We start from the raw sequence: 15,652 nt of genomic DNA, 5'->3' as shown, positions 1-15,652 counted from the left end.
GCAGAGCAGACTCAATAGGCTGAATGGCCTAATTCTGCTCCTATGTCTTATGGTCTTATCTAATACCAGAAAGCATGCATTCAAGGGAAGAGGGTGTAAGTTCAAAAATATGTGGGGCAAGTGTTTTACACAGAGAGTGATGGCTGCCTGAAATGTGTTGCCTGGGATGGTGGTGGGGCAAAATGAGAGAGGCATTCAAAATACTCTTAGATTGGCACTTGAAAATGTAAGGACTGGAAGGATATGAACATTACACAGGCAGAAGGGATTAGTTTAGTTTGGTATTTGATTACTTATTTCAATAGTTTTGCACAATATTGTGGGCTGAAAGGCTTGTGTTCTATGTTCTACGATGAAAAGTTGTACAATATGACATTGCATATTACATTTAGAGCATCCAAGGGACCCTACTCAGCCTAAGTTACAAGAATTAATTTTACTGAGATGACAAAAGACAGAAATAACCAGGGAAACTATAATTTTTTTAAAATCTAAGTATCATTGCTTACGTGAAAAATAAATGGCTCTAAATTACACCTTGAGGAGTGGTCAAGATAATTGTGTAACATGTTCATCCGAAATTCTTCTTACTATCTCAAAATGAGGTGTTAACCTGTTTAAAATAAATGTTGACACCTATTCAGTCAGTAGGGATTAACTCCAGACTGGTGTACTTATCAGGATCTATCTCCATACTTTTACCTCTTTTTTACCTTGCTCTGTTTCACTGTATACTTCGGTAGTTATAAGACTTCTAAAAATTACTCTTATTATAAAAATCTGCACATGTGGTATTGGCATTAACAGCTGCTTTCCTGTCTGTCTACTTACGTAAAATAACAAGCTGTTACGGTGCATAGCTCTCAACACAACAGCTGTTACAGCTGCACTCTACTATTTCATCTCAATTCCAGCAGTCAACACAGCGGCCAGAAGCAATGCTCCATACATCAGCTCTCCTGTCTATGCATCTCTGCCCCTTGTACTTAGACACTTAACACTGTAATGGTGCCAATTTCAACCCACAAAAACTGGGGGACAACACACATTTGCAGAATAACTTTTGACCAAAAAGTTAAATAGTAAATTTATTATCAAAGTACATATATGTCACCATATACAAACTTGAGATTCATTTTCTTGCAGGCATTTTCAATAATCCATAATAGAACAATAACCACAATAGAATAAATGAAAGATCACATCAAGCGGGCATTCTACCAGTCTGCAAAAGGCAACAAACTGTGCAAATACAAAAAAAGAAAAAAGAGAAAGAATAAATAATTAAATGAATGAATAAGCAAGCAAACAATAACTATCAAGAACATGAGATGCAGAGTCCTTGAAAGTGTGTACGTAGGTTGTGGGAACATTTAATAATGGGGCATGTGAAGTTGGGTGAAGTTATTCCCTTTGGCTCAAAAGTCCAATGGTTGAGGGTTAATAACTGTTTCTGAAATTGGTGGTATGAGTCCTGAGGCTCCTGGATCTTCTTCTTGATGGCAGCAGCGAGAAGAGAGCATGACCTCCCTAATGAGAGGGGATCCCTGATAGTGGACGCTGCTTTCTTGTGACAACGCCCCTTCTAGATGTGCTCAATGGCAGGGAGGGCCTTACCCGTGATGAAATGGGCTGTATCCACTACTTTTTGTGGGATTTTCCGTTCAAGGGCACCGGTGTTTCCATACCAGGCCATGATGCATTCAGTCAGTATACTGTACTGTCCACCATACATCTATAGAAGTTTGTTAAAGTTTCAGATGCCCTGCCGAATCTTTGCAAACTCCTGAGAAGCCTTGCCGAGCGATCTTTGTAATTGCATGTACACTCTGGGCCCAGGACAAGCCCTCTGAAATGATAACACCGAGGAATTTCAAACTGCTGACCCTTTCCACCTCTGATCCTCCATAGAGGACTGGCTCACGTACCTCAGGTTTCCTTCTCCTATCAATCACTAAATGTTCAGTTTTAATCACGGATCCTGTTCATATTCATATAAAATAAGTTGATTTTTCCATTAAAATGTAGCACCAACTACAATCTCAGGAGAGTATTTTCACAGTTAACAAGGTACTTCAAAATATATACACACTTATATAGGAAACATGTTCATGCATAAAAAGGTCTCACAGTGGGTTAAGTGACCAGTTAAACTATGTTCAATGACGTTGATCGATGAGTAAAGCTGAACTCTTGATCTCACAAATGATCTTGTCGTGGCCCTTGTACCTTACCTGCCCACCTTCGCTGCACTTTCTCTGTAACTGTAACATTATAATCTGCGTTCTGGTGTTGTTCAGGGCCCCAAACAGTCCTTCCAGGTGAGGCATCACTTCACCTGTGAGTCGACTGGGGTGATATACTGCGTCCGGTGCTCCCGATCTGGCCTTTTATATATTGGCGAGACCCGACGCAGACTGGGAGACCGCTTTGCTGAACATCTACGCTCTGTCCGCCAGAGAAAGCAGGATCTCCCAGTGGCCACACATTTTAATTCCACATCCCATTCCCATTCTGACATGTCTATCCACGGCCTCCTCTACTGTAAAGATGAAGCCACACTCAGGTTGAAGGAACAACACCTTATATTCCGTCTGGGTAGCCTCCAACCTGATGGCATGAACATCGACTTCTCTAACTTCCACTGATGCCCCACCTCCCCCTCGTACCCCATCTGTTACTTATTTTTATACACACATTCTTTCTCTCACTCTCCTTTTTCTCCCTCTGTCCCTCTGAATATACCCCTTGCCCATCCTCTGGGTTCCCCCCCCTCCTTGTCTTTCTTCCCAGACCTCCTGTCCCATGATCCTCTCATATCCCTTTTGCCTATCACCTGTCCAGCTCTTGGCTCCATCCCTCCCCCTCCTGTCTTCTCCTATCATTTTGGATCTCCCCCTCCCCCTCCAACTTTCAAATCTCTTACTCACTCTTCCTTCAGTTAGTCCTGACGAAGGGTCTCGGCCTGAAACGTCGACTGCACCTCTTCCTAGAGATGCTGCCTGGCCTGCTGCGTTCACCAGCAACTCTTATGTGTGTTGCTTGAATTTCCAGCATCTGCAGAATTCCTGTTGTTCTGGTGTTGTTTCTCCTTTTGTATTACCTCAGGTAGTTATGCTTGGAACTACCTGTCTCAAGGGAATGCAAAACAAAGCTTTTCACTGTATCTCAGTACGTGGAATATAATAAACTAATTACCAATAAATGTACCCCTATACTCCTTGTTCAATAATGTCATAGCATCTTATATGTCCACACAAGGGATAAATGAGTCTACATTTGGTCACTGAAATACTGACCACTTCTGTGTTGAATCAGACTTCAACTTGCAGTTCCTTCAGCCATTGAAGTGTTTATTCAGAGTGTGGATCCTTTCTGCCTTATCTCAATCTGTGACTACTGCAGCTTTCTGCAAAATACTGTGCCTTTGAAATTCAGTGCATTCATTCAGGTGGATTAAAGGACGTTTTTCCACATGTTATGTGAGTTGCAAATGGGTGCCTATAAATAGTGAAACAATGTTTGGTCAGACAAGAACTCAATATCCTGCTGGACCATGTACCACGCCAATGTGACCATTCTGAAGGAACTCAGTGGGTCATGCATCATCTGTGGGTGGGGTGGGGGGGAGGTGGCTGTGGAGGAAGGAATCACTGATGGTTCAGGTTGTGACCGTGCATCAGGACCGGGAGTGGAGAGGAAACATGGCCAGAATAAAGAGGAGAGGAAGTGTAATAAAGGGGCCATTAGCTGATGGGTGGATCAAGGAGGGATGAAGGATGATGGGCAGATGCAGCAAGGTGGGAGAGTGAGATAGGAAGGGTAGGGATGGGACACAGATGCAGGTAGGTGATAGGTAGAAGCAGACAAAGAAAGGAAAAAGACAGATGGGGAGGGGAGGATAAAAGATCCACATGGTTCCAATTGCTTTTTACTTTTCGTTGTCTATCTGCTTCCACCTATCAAATGCCTTTGACACCCAACCCCACCTCTCCTTCTCCCCCACCTGGTTCCATCTGCCCATCATACTTCACTTCTTCTCTATCCACCAGTCTTACGTCTCCCCCTCTCCTCTTTATACAGGCTGTATCCTCTCTCCGTTCTTAGTCCTGACCCAAAACATCAACAATTCCCTTACCCATGATGTTGCTTGACCAGCTAAGTTCATCCTGCAGGTTGCTTGTTACTCCAGATTCCAGTATCAGCATTCTTTTCTGTCATCATTTTAAGCACTTTTAATCCTGTGTCACATGGCTTGATGCGTTATACTATCTACCTGTGCAAAGTCTTTACCATTGTAATTTTGACCTTGATGTTTATAGTTGAGGAAATGATTTACCATGATACTTCAGTGAGCGAGGAGGAGAGGTCACGGCAAAGAGTGTGCTGCTCAGACATCCAGTGTCCTCTTGGAATGATGATTGGCAGATGGAATAGTTATGATAATGATGTATTGATACTCATCTATTGGTTCCATCTGTACAGGGGGTCAGCAATGAGAGCGGTATCAATATTCAGTGCCTTTTCCAATTTTGTCATGTCTGTTTCTTGGCTAGTCTTTTAAACTGATGATCAGTCAAACTAAAAATAAGAGTATAAACCACAAAGACTGAAGAGCCTCTCCCCACCACCCCACCAGTAACACCAGTCAGTAACACCAGTGCCTTTAAATTTATGTACCTCAAAAATTCCATGTACAACATCTAAGCAAAGTATGTATACTGACAATGGAAAACTGGCAATCCCACCATCTTTCAGCGTGGCATCCATGCGTCTATGTGCTCGCCTGTTGAGTAAGGCGTGACTGTGACATAAATGAGGGTGAACTTCAAACTGGTCACTCTGTGAGACAGAAGCACCAGCAGCCCTTTTCAAACATCCTGCATCAAACTGTGAAAGCAGAGCAAGGCAGCAAGCAAGCCACCAAATCTGAGGTGTCGGGGATTTCCGGGACAGATTGCCCGACCTTGGGAGTTACATAATCTATGGGATGCAAGTCAAACAGTTCATCTGAGAGGAGGAAAAGGCTGTGACAAGTTTAATTGAAAATTCTCCATGGTACTCTACTACAAAAACAGTCCAAATATTAAACAATGCTGTAGCTGTAGTGCTGGCATTTGCTGAATAAATAGTCTGCATGATGTTTTGTAGTGAATAAAAAGGCTAGTGTGGTTTACCTTAATAGTTGCAAGTTGGCGTAAGGTAATCTTTTAATCTAATAAAATGACCTTGGTGGTCACAGTGCTATGAGGCAACAGTGGAAATGGGAAGTAAAATGTTTGTCTTGGTATGTTGTACAGAGAATTTATATCGTAAATTATTTCAAATGTTTCTTTTACTGCTAATAACAAAAACTCCTAGCTTGTACACCTCTCCTGAGTATATGAAGTTGCAGCTGCGGTGAAAAATTATCTTGATTATCATTTAAAGAATGCATATTTAAATGTTATACACAAGCTGGAACAAGGATTTTATTTAGCAAAGAATTACAAGGCTTTAATTGTCTTTAGGGCTCTATTCCTATTTTAAAAACAGGAAAATCTGTAGATGCTGGAAATCCAAGGCAAAACACAAAATGCTGAAGGAACTCAGCAGGGCAGGCAGCATCTATGGAAATGAATGAACAGTCGACGTTTCAGATTGAGACCATTCGTCAGGACCGGGGCAAAAAAAATCAGGAGTCAGAGCAAGAAGGTGGGGGAGGGGAGGATGAAACACAAGATGGCAGGTGGTCGGTGAAATTGGGAGAAATCAGAGTGTGAAGTTAAGAGCTGGGAACTTGATTGGTGAAAGAGCTAAAGGGCTGGAGGAGTTGGGATCTGATAGGAGAGGATAGAAGATCATGGAAGAAATGGAAGGAAGAAGAGCACCAGAAAGAGATAGGAGAGAGAGGGAAACAGGAATAGAGAATGATGAAGGGGGGCAATCACCAGAAGCTGGAGAAATTAACTCTATTCCTATTGCTCACTTTGTATTGAAACTGCTCAAGAATAACAATATTTAGTAAAGCTGGAGGCACCTACCAAACTTATTTCTCTGACATTAGCATATAGCTGAATCTGCACAGAGTAAGATCCCATTAATATCACAAGTTTGGTTAGCAATGTGGAACTCTGGGTCTTAGTTAGTCCAGAGCCTCAGAAGCTCTGTCTTTTCTGCTCTAACAAAAGAGTTAATTCACTTCTCAAAAGCAAGTAGGGAAGGAAATAATGAGACTAAATACCATTTAATACATCAGAAAGATCAGAGCCCTCCCTGGGGGTTCCATTTGTTGGTTCCATGATAAATTGATAAGCTGTCCTTTTGTTCAAGGTCATTGACTGAAATGGACACAATTACACAAGTTGTTTAGCTGTGAGCATGACCTGTACCCTGATTGCATAAAAACATAAGAAATGAGAACAGCATTAGGTCTTTTGATTCTGCAAGCTTGTTGTACAGTTCAGTACAGTCGGTCTGATTTTTAGGGTTGAAACGGAGGATGAACCAAGGCATTACTAAATGGTGCAACCTGATAGGTACTGAAAGCAAGAATGGAATAAGGCCAGTGCTCCTCACACATTTGCCTGTGTCATACTACATCTTTTAATTTTTGCCTTGAGTAAATCAAGGATCTCCATAATATTTGGCAGTGTAGAGTTCCAAAGCCTCACAAGCCTTTGAACAAAGAAATCTATCATCTTAGCCTTAAGTTGTTATTCTAATTATTATCCTGAGACCTCATTACCCTGGTTCGAGACTCCCCTAGCCGGGTGAAGCATCCTCCTGCCCTGAACCTAGTCTTATAGAATTTAGCACATTTTGTTCCTCCTCCAGCAGTGGACACTAGTCATGAGCAAGCTGCTACCTGTGCTCTGCAATAATACAAGGTAATGGAGAAGACCTAGATGGCAGTTAAATATCCAGTGTTTGTGCTACTCCCTGCCTGTCCGGTCGTACTGTAAGCATATTATTAAATATCTCCATCTGAAATTCCATCACAAAAAAGATGAATTGCAATAAAATTGCCAATATCATTGTAGCAACTCCAAGGGTTTAAGTGCTCTGTTGCAAAATTGAATATACTCTCACATACACAATTTGCCATCCCATTTAATGGATGACAAAAGCGTTGCATCAATATTCAACCCATTTTTTCCACCATAATGATTCCTCTTTCTAACAATGGTGTCGTTTTTCCCTAAAATGCAAAATAGTCCCAAGGTACAGCAGCCAGTAGTTTTTGGTCTTATTCATAGTAGCTCTATAAGAGCACACTCACAAACAAACCAGGTACTCAGCTATGATGGCAGAACCTTGTCTCTGGCAAATTCCATATAATCGACTGCAGTCAGCAAGGAAATTGGATAACTCAGTGCCCATGCTCACCGCATCACTCTGCCCAGTGGTCTAAGTATGACCAAAGCCATACTTGTTTCGGCAAAGTTTAAGTCCACCACCCCCCTCCCATATTACCTTTGTTATTTCAATAATTTCATTAAGCCTTTACACTGAAACAAGAGAATAGGCTCTGTAGTTTTTTTTTCAAATGATACATTATAATTTTCTGTGACTTGCTCACTTACCTGTCTCTCTGGTTCCCACTGATTGGTAGGATGTCTGTTGTACAACCCCAGCAAAGTGATAACCCATGTCTTATTCTTAAGTTTTACCCATATGGTCTCTTTGAATGATCCATCCATGATATCCCCTGTAACTACTGATACTATCTCCCTAATCAGTAGTGTGACTTCTTTTGCGATACCCTCTGTCATATCATAATAATAAAATTTAGTAGGAGACACACTCAAGTTAAGGAAGTATTTTATACAAAGCTTGATTTGTAACTTTGATGAAGAATTGTAGGACTCTCTGCAGTAGATTGGCTGTGAAATGGGACATAGCATTGTGGTTCATTTCTTGGACTAGTAATCAGCAGTCCAGACTTCTAATTCAGATACATGAATTTATGTCTCACAACAATTTAAATTTTGTGCAAATTAAGTTCAAGTTAATGAATTATCTCAAGTTAAAAAGCTAGCATCATTAATAAAGATTAAGAAATCACTACTTCTGTGAAAGCCCACCTGGTTTACTGGGGTCCTTACCCACCAACATGGTTGACCCTTAACTGCCCTAGAAACATCCTAGACCATGGAGAATAATTCCGGTCTTGCAATTGCCCATGAATAAATACATTAAAGAAAGTGTTGTTACATTAAACTATAAACATATTAATGTCTCATTCCATTCCTATCTTTATAGACCGTTGGCTGTGATGAGATACTGGGCTCCAACAAAGTCATGGACAGATGTGGTGTTTGTGGAGGTGACAATACCACATGCAAGGTGATATCTGGAACCTTCAAGCAATCCATCATGTCCGTGGGATACCACAAGATTCTCGAAATTCCTGAAGGAGCAACACAAATTAACGTCACTGAGATGACCAAAAGCAGAAACTATCTGGGTAAGCTGTCTGGCTTCTGCACATATTCATTGAGCTTAACTTATTCACAGCGTCTTGTGCCAGGCTTCCCCTAGCTTCCTGCTCCTACACTCAAGTGGAATTACCCTTCTACATCCTGCCATGCTGATGAATAATCAGAACCTGCTGAAGGGCCTTGAACATATTGCAGAATTTTGAGGCCAGAATTTTGTTTCAAGGTTACCTATTTTCTTATTAAAATTCAGTCAATCCATCTTTAATGATTCCTACATTTTAATCAAATGGTTCACAATAGATACAGGTCTCCATGTGTAACAAACACCCAATTTACATACATCCACATATAAGAGTGAGTGGCTTGGAAACCAATGATATGGGTTAACCGGCTGCTGTGGGGTTACAGGCATTGTCTGCCATATTTCTGACTTGTGAACTGTTCAGGAACGGAAAACTGATGTTATCTGGGGTTGGCCTTTAATGATTAAAGTATCCTGCTTTCATGACAGTCTATTGTTATTGGATTCTCAGTTCCCGCATTCTGTTTTAATATTATTCCGGATTCATATCATAGTTTGTAGTAAATTTGACAGAGAATATTTCGGAGTCTCAGATAGTAATTGTCTTTGAAATAAGTATTGACATGTGTTTTTTGCATTTACTAAAGGATACGTGTTCTTCAGTTGACTGATTGCTATGGATTCCTTTGCACCACTCAGTACTATTGAGTAATTGTCAAGGCTGCTATAAATTGCTTCCTATCAAGACAACTCTTAAAAGCATTATGTGATATCTGAGGGTGATCTATATATTATGACAAATGTCAACATTTAGATAATTGTCATTGAAATATAAGAAAGTTGACGAGGGTGAAACGGTGGATGTTGTCTATATGGACTTCAGTAAGGCCTTTGACAAGGTTCCACACGGAAGGTTAGTTAGGAAGGTTCAATCGTTAGGCATTAATATGGAAGTAGTAAAATGGATTCAGCAGTGGCTAGATGGGAGACGCCAGAAGAGGTTTACTAAAATGTTGCCTGGGTTTCATCTCCTAAGTTACAGAGAAAGGTTGAACAAGTTAGGTCTTTATTCTTTGAAGCGTAGAAGGTTGAGAGGAGACTTATAGAGGTGTTTAAATTTATGAGGGGGATTGATAGAGTTGACGTGGTTAGACTTTTTCCGTTGAGAGTGGGGAAGATTCAAACAAGAGGGCATGGGTTCAGAATTAGAGGACAAAAGTTTAGGGGTAACATGAGGGGGAACTTCTTTACTCAGAGAGTGGTAGCTGTGTGGAATGAACTTCCAGCAGAAGTGGTTGAGGCAGGTTCTATGTTGTCATTTAAAGTTAAATTGGATAGATATATGGACAGGAAAGGAATGGAGGGTTATGGGCTGAGTGCAGGTCGGTGGGAATAGGATAGGGTAAGAGTTCGGCATGGACTAGAAGGGCCAAGATGGCCTGTTTCCGTGCTGTAATTGTTATATAGTTATATGGTTATCTATATGCTCTTCTTCTGGCTAATCAGGTTGTCATTTTCAAATTGTTTGCTCCTCCCATAGTCATCATTGATTCAGGGAGGCCATTTTCTGATACCTTATCACTGGCAAAAAGGTTGGTCAGTTCAATGAGCATATTGGGCTGTTGCAGATATGTTGCTAACTATTTTCAATTTTCATACAGTAACTACCCCCAGATGTAAGTAGGTTTGAAGGATAAAAATCAAAATTAGAAGGGGTAGAAAAATCATTTTAGTAAGAAAATTTAATTTGAATCAAAATGGAGCAGAAATAAAACATGATTGGAAGTCTGCCAACCAGAAAAGAAGTGGAGACATCCACAATAAATATGTGAACTTGGTCCACAGCAGGAAAGGGGAATGAGTTTTGAATAGATGGCAGTCCATGTGCAATATGCCTGTTATTTTTATCTGTTAGGTTCACTCAGTTATAGCATAAAAGAGGAATTCTGTAAATAAACAACTTCCGGTTTATATCATGACCATTTAGCAAAATGTCTGATTTATGCTGCACTATGCAGGAATGAAATAAGCAAAATGCGTCTCTGCCAGAGACAAGAAATCTGCAGATCCTGGAAATCCAAGCAAAATCCTGATGAAGGGCCTCGGTCCAAAACAACGATAGTTTACTTTTTTCCCATAGAAGCTGCCTGGCCTGATGAGTTCCTTCAGCACTTTCTATGTGTTGCTTAAATCTCATACAGGTTTTTTGATAGCTACATCCTTTGCTCTCTTTCATCCAGACCAACAGCCCAGGGGTTGTCTACATCCTTATAAGTGACTGTACTATACTGTAATTGAGACCATCCATTCAAATATGTGATTTCTCCCATTTTATTGTCTGCTACAGTTACTACTCTTCATCTCCACCTACTGTAAGTAGGAAACCTCTTGGAATGATGATGACCATTTCTAAATCCATAAAGGGTTTCTTCCTTTTGTGTGGCACCTTTTTCTGGAAGAAGAGTGAGAATATGTCACTGTGATCTGTTGAAGCATGGTGATCATGCCTGTGGTGTGCATTGTGTAGGAAAGTTGCAGCAGGTATTGGGGGAAAATGGATACCAACTGGGAAAGCAGTGTGGATGAAGAATTGTGGTTTTGTTACTGAAGGGAAGAAATGGGACCTGGAGTGACAAGGCTTGCACTATAAAGTGGTCTAGGGTTGTTAGAGTTGTAAGAAAGCCGTACAGGAGCCACTTTACCCAAGCAGCTGTGGTGAGGTCATTTAATTTCATATTACATTGCTGACAAGTCTGTGGTGTCAGATTCTTGGCACTCCCATATTAAGTAGTGTAAGTAAATTCACTTAGTGTATGTGACACCCTTGATCATATTTCTGGATCCTGTACACAATTCTTTGCATTTGCAAAGGACAATATTTCTTTCAAAAGTTCTTATAATACAGCAGAACAATTAGCTGTGAGTGTGTTTTTTCAATGTCTATAATACATGCATGTGCTAAATGATGGCATTTGCTTGTGAAAGTGGAAATATTTTTTGAGTTTATTCATCTTTGCTTATTTTCCTTTCCTAAAACATGATGAAATTGCAAAGGGTTAGAACTGATTATGTTTATTGATTAAACCTAGAAGATTTTTAAACTCAGGTCAATAACTGAGACATTAATCCTACACCTGCCCAGTACTTTGACTAATGATCACATCTCACTAAATGACAGTCCTCATTTGTACCAAAGCTGCATAGTTCTCCATTTTAACTTCCAGATTATCTCATCTATTAACTTCAATTATTTTCATTAGGCTATCATTTTGTTTCTCCTTGGATGAGCCCTATCTGTTACATCATCTCCTGATGAGTAAGCACCTTCAGTATGAAGTAAAAACGAGGAAAATCTGTAGGAATCTGCACCTCCCATAAGGAATATTGAATATGCATAGCTTGGATCTTATATCATCCAGTCTCTTTGCCAGAAACCATAGGAGGTTTCTAAACTGCTAAAATATTTTACTTAACCGCCATAAATATCTAATCTGTTGGAAAATTGTAATAGTATTTTAATAGCTTCATAACATTTCTGGGATCCAAGTTCAGTTGCAATTTATCATGCTTTTTGTCACATTTGTTAACAGGTTTTCATTTTCATTTTGTAACACTTAACTCTTTTATGCTGCCCAGCTCCCATTTTCTCAGAATCGGTTTTCCTAATTGGATTCAGGGTTCAGATTACATTTATGATCGTAGAATGTTTGCAGTATACAACCCTGAGATTTGTCTTCCCACAGACAGCCGCGAAACAAAGGAAGAAAACCATAGAACCCATTCAAAGAAAACATCAAACCCCCAATGCACGAAAAAAAGAACAAATTGAGCAAATGGCAAAAAAAGAGTGAAAAACACAGAATATAAGATATCAAACAACTAATCATCAAAACAGTCCAAGCACATTCAGTTCAATCTTGCACTGTGTCATTCATTAACTTCAGGCCACAGAGCTACTCCACCCTGGCGTGAGGATGCTATTGACTGCTGGGATCCAGAGTTGACTTGGGAAAAATCCATTCCTTGAAATGTTTCATTATATTGTGTAGATCTTCTCCACAGTGTCCTTGATTCAACTGGGGGCCTATTTTTAAGTGGGTGCATTTGCATGTCAGTTTAAATTTAAGCACCATGGCAAAACTGGGAGATTCTGGTACAGTGCCCCATTTATGTTGCATTTGGATTTAGAATTCAATGCAAACTAACATCAACTCACTTTGTTTGGAGACTAATAAGAACATGCACTGGTAGATGGCAAGCCAGTCCACAAGGAACTCACTGATCAACCTAGGGTAAGGACAAGGATAAACTCAAAAGAATGCTGAGAACTTCTTCCTGGTTTCACAAGAAATAAAATGAACTAATAGTTCTGAGGCTCTTCTGGTCCCATAAAATGGATGTTGGAATGGGCTGGTGGGAAATTTGTTACCATTTTTCCTCTCAGTTGTCTAGTAAAAATTATATTCTGAGCCCATTGGTGGTATGGAGACCTGATACACCATTTGTAACAGATCCCATGGGCATGATACAGAGATCACCGCCTCCTGTAAAATATAAAGCTAGCGAATTTCAAGATTGCTAACCAACTTCAGAATTTTTGGATTTAATAGTCAGTTCAAGCCTTTACTGTGAGATCATGTTTTAGAAGTTGGAGACACTGCATTGAAGGTGTTTCAGCATCCTTAGCATCACATAATGGATTTATTAAAGGCAAATTGTCTCCAGCTAACGTGAGTTTTGTTACAAAGTACAAAGAGTGCCAAGAGGGAAATGCAATTGATATGGTACATATGGTTTTCCGAAAGGCATTTTGATATGATGCTGTATAATAGCTTTGTTAACAATATTCAAGGCCATAGAATAAAAGAAGCTGTAGCATTAAGGATAGAAAATTGGTTGAGTAGCAGGAAACAGAGACAGTGTTTAGTTTTTCGCCAGAAAGGAGGAGGGTATACCCTAATGAGCTGGTACTAGGATCACAATATATATAGAAATGATTTGGGCATTTGAATAAGTATGTAGATCGAAGAGGGATACAGGTAAAATGTAGGCAGATGGGACTAGCTTTGGTGGGCACCTGGATCGACATGGGTGTGTTGGACAAAAGGGTTTGTTTTTGTGCTGCATTACTGTATGACTCGATCACATGGATGTACATGGCATAATTTCAAAGTTTACACATGGGGCAAAACATGGAAGTGTGGTTAACTTGGAGGAAATGCTAACGGCTTTAAAGGATGCTGGTGGAATCTGTGGAAAGGTGGAAGGTGAAACTTAAAGCAGAGAAACATGAAGCGTTACATTTTGTTGTGACGAATGAAAAGAAGAAATATAAACTGAAAGGTACAATTCTAAAATAGATAATAGAAAGGAGAGATCTAGGAGTATATTAGCATAATGTGTCAAAAACTGACAGTGCAAGTTCAAATGGTAGTTGATAGTACAATAAGCATTCTGAAATCACGGGATTGGCTTTAACTGAAGTATTGTGCCCTGCTCTGCTCATCGCACTTTAGGAAAGTAGTGAAAACTTTGGAAAAGGTATGGAAGAGATTTACCAAAATGATTCCAAGAATGATGGACAGTAGTTATAGGTATAGGCTGGAGATGGTGGAGTTCTTGGAACAGCGGAGTCTTCAAAATAATAGATGTACTGAAATACACCAAGGTATAGACAGAGCAGATAGAGACGATTTGTTCACATTGGCAGAAGGGTCAAAGTACATAGAATGAAGATGATTGGCAAAAAAACCCCACAAAAGATAAATGAGTTTCTCAAACAGGAAAAGACTAAGGTTTCGAATGGTCTGTGGAGTAAGTGGAGGAAAATTCAATTGTAATATTGAAAACTGAGCAGGTTAAGTCTCTGAAAGGAAAGAATTTTAGAGCCATGGGGAGAGCACCAGAGTTTGCAGCTGACTGGATCACTTTTCCATAAAGCCTGAATGAATTCAGAAGGCCAAATGGCCTCTTTCCATAATGTAACCATTCTATGGTTCTGTTACTTTATGATATTACCTGGTTGAGAAACAGCAGTATGTGTGGTGTTCACAACTTAAAAACTCCCTTTCAGAAGCATTAAAAACTGCCTTTCATCTGGTGTCTGTGTCAACCATTTAACACTCATCTGTGTAACTTGAATATTGTATCATTTAATCTTGATTTCTATGCATTGTTTTTGAATTTTGAGTTTCATGTTTGTATTTCACTTTCCCTTTCCCACTAGCTCCCATTTCAGGACATATTACTATGATTCAAAACAGTGCTGCTTAAAAGTTTTCCAATTTTGGCTGGGTTCCCACTGATTTTCAATCCAGGTGAAAGTTACATTTGCCTTTTTTATTTAACTGCTGAAAGTTCTGTTTTGACTTAATGTTTTTTTTTACTGTCTTTTTCCCATTAATTTATTCTGACCAAAAAAGTTGTATTTAGGTAACTTTTAAGTACTTTAAAATCCATGACTGAATGCATAGGTAACATTAGAAACAAGTAAAACATTTCTTCAATTAAAGTATTTTTTACAGCTACTGAGCAACACCGAATGCTTCAGAGCCAATGAAATGCAATCTCTGTTGTAATATAAGAAATACGGCAGCAACTTAGCCCAACAACAATATTCCTATGTAAGGAAATAAATGATCAAATAATCTTTATTTAATAAGATCAGTTGATGGGTAAATATAGCTGTAAAATCAAGGCTACTCCATTATAAACACAAGAGATTCTGCAAATGCTGGAAATCTTCATTGAGTACCTTCACTCTGTCCACCACAAAAGGAGGGTTTTCCTGATGGTCACTCATCTTAATTTCAATTCCCATTCCAACATGTCAGTCTATGGCCTTCTCACTGCCACGAGAAGAAACACATCATATTCTGTCTGCATAGCATTCAAACCGAGAACATGAACATTGATTTCTGTAATTTCAGGTAATTTCTGCCCCCCCACGCCCTTTCTCACCCTTTCTGCCTCCCCTCTTACCCCTTCCCTTCTCTTACTTGCCCATCACCTCCCTTTAGTACCCCTCCTCCTTCCCTTTCTTCCATGATCCATTCCGCTCTCCAAAGAGGTTCCTTCTTCTTCAGTCCTTTGCTTCTACCGCCAATCACTTTCCAGTCCACCTTCTTATTCTGGCTTCTTCTCCCTTCCTTTCTAGTCCAGATGAAGAGCTCCAGCCCAAAATATCAATTGCTCATTCTAGGTGCTG

At 39.9% G+C, this 15,652-nt stretch overlaps 1 protein-coding gene across 5 annotated transcripts in view; it reads left to right on the top strand.

Moving 5' to 3' along the window:
- The window catches only part of adamtsl7 (ADAMTS-like 7), a 554,745-nt gene that overhangs the window by 457,355 nt on the left and 81,738 nt on the right, over window positions 1-15,652 (top strand). For all 5 annotated transcript variants that reach the window (XM_063046729.1, XM_063046728.1, XM_063046726.1 and 2 more), the window contains one exon: window positions 8,245-8,449. In XM_063046729.1, the coding sequence (XP_062902799.1) occupies window positions 8,245-8,449 (205 nt within the window). The remainder of the gene's footprint in view (window positions 1-8,244; window positions 8,450-15,652) is intronic.

Source organism: Mobula hypostoma, chromosome 4 (genome assembly GCF_963921235.1).
Source record: "Mobula hypostoma chromosome 4, sMobHyp1.1, whole genome shotgun sequence".
Taxonomy (NCBI): Eukaryota; Metazoa; Chordata; class Chondrichthyes; order Myliobatiformes; family Myliobatidae; genus Mobula; species Mobula hypostoma.
Note: the sequence above shows the minus strand (reverse complement) of the source record. Positions and strands in the feature narration are given on the sequence as shown.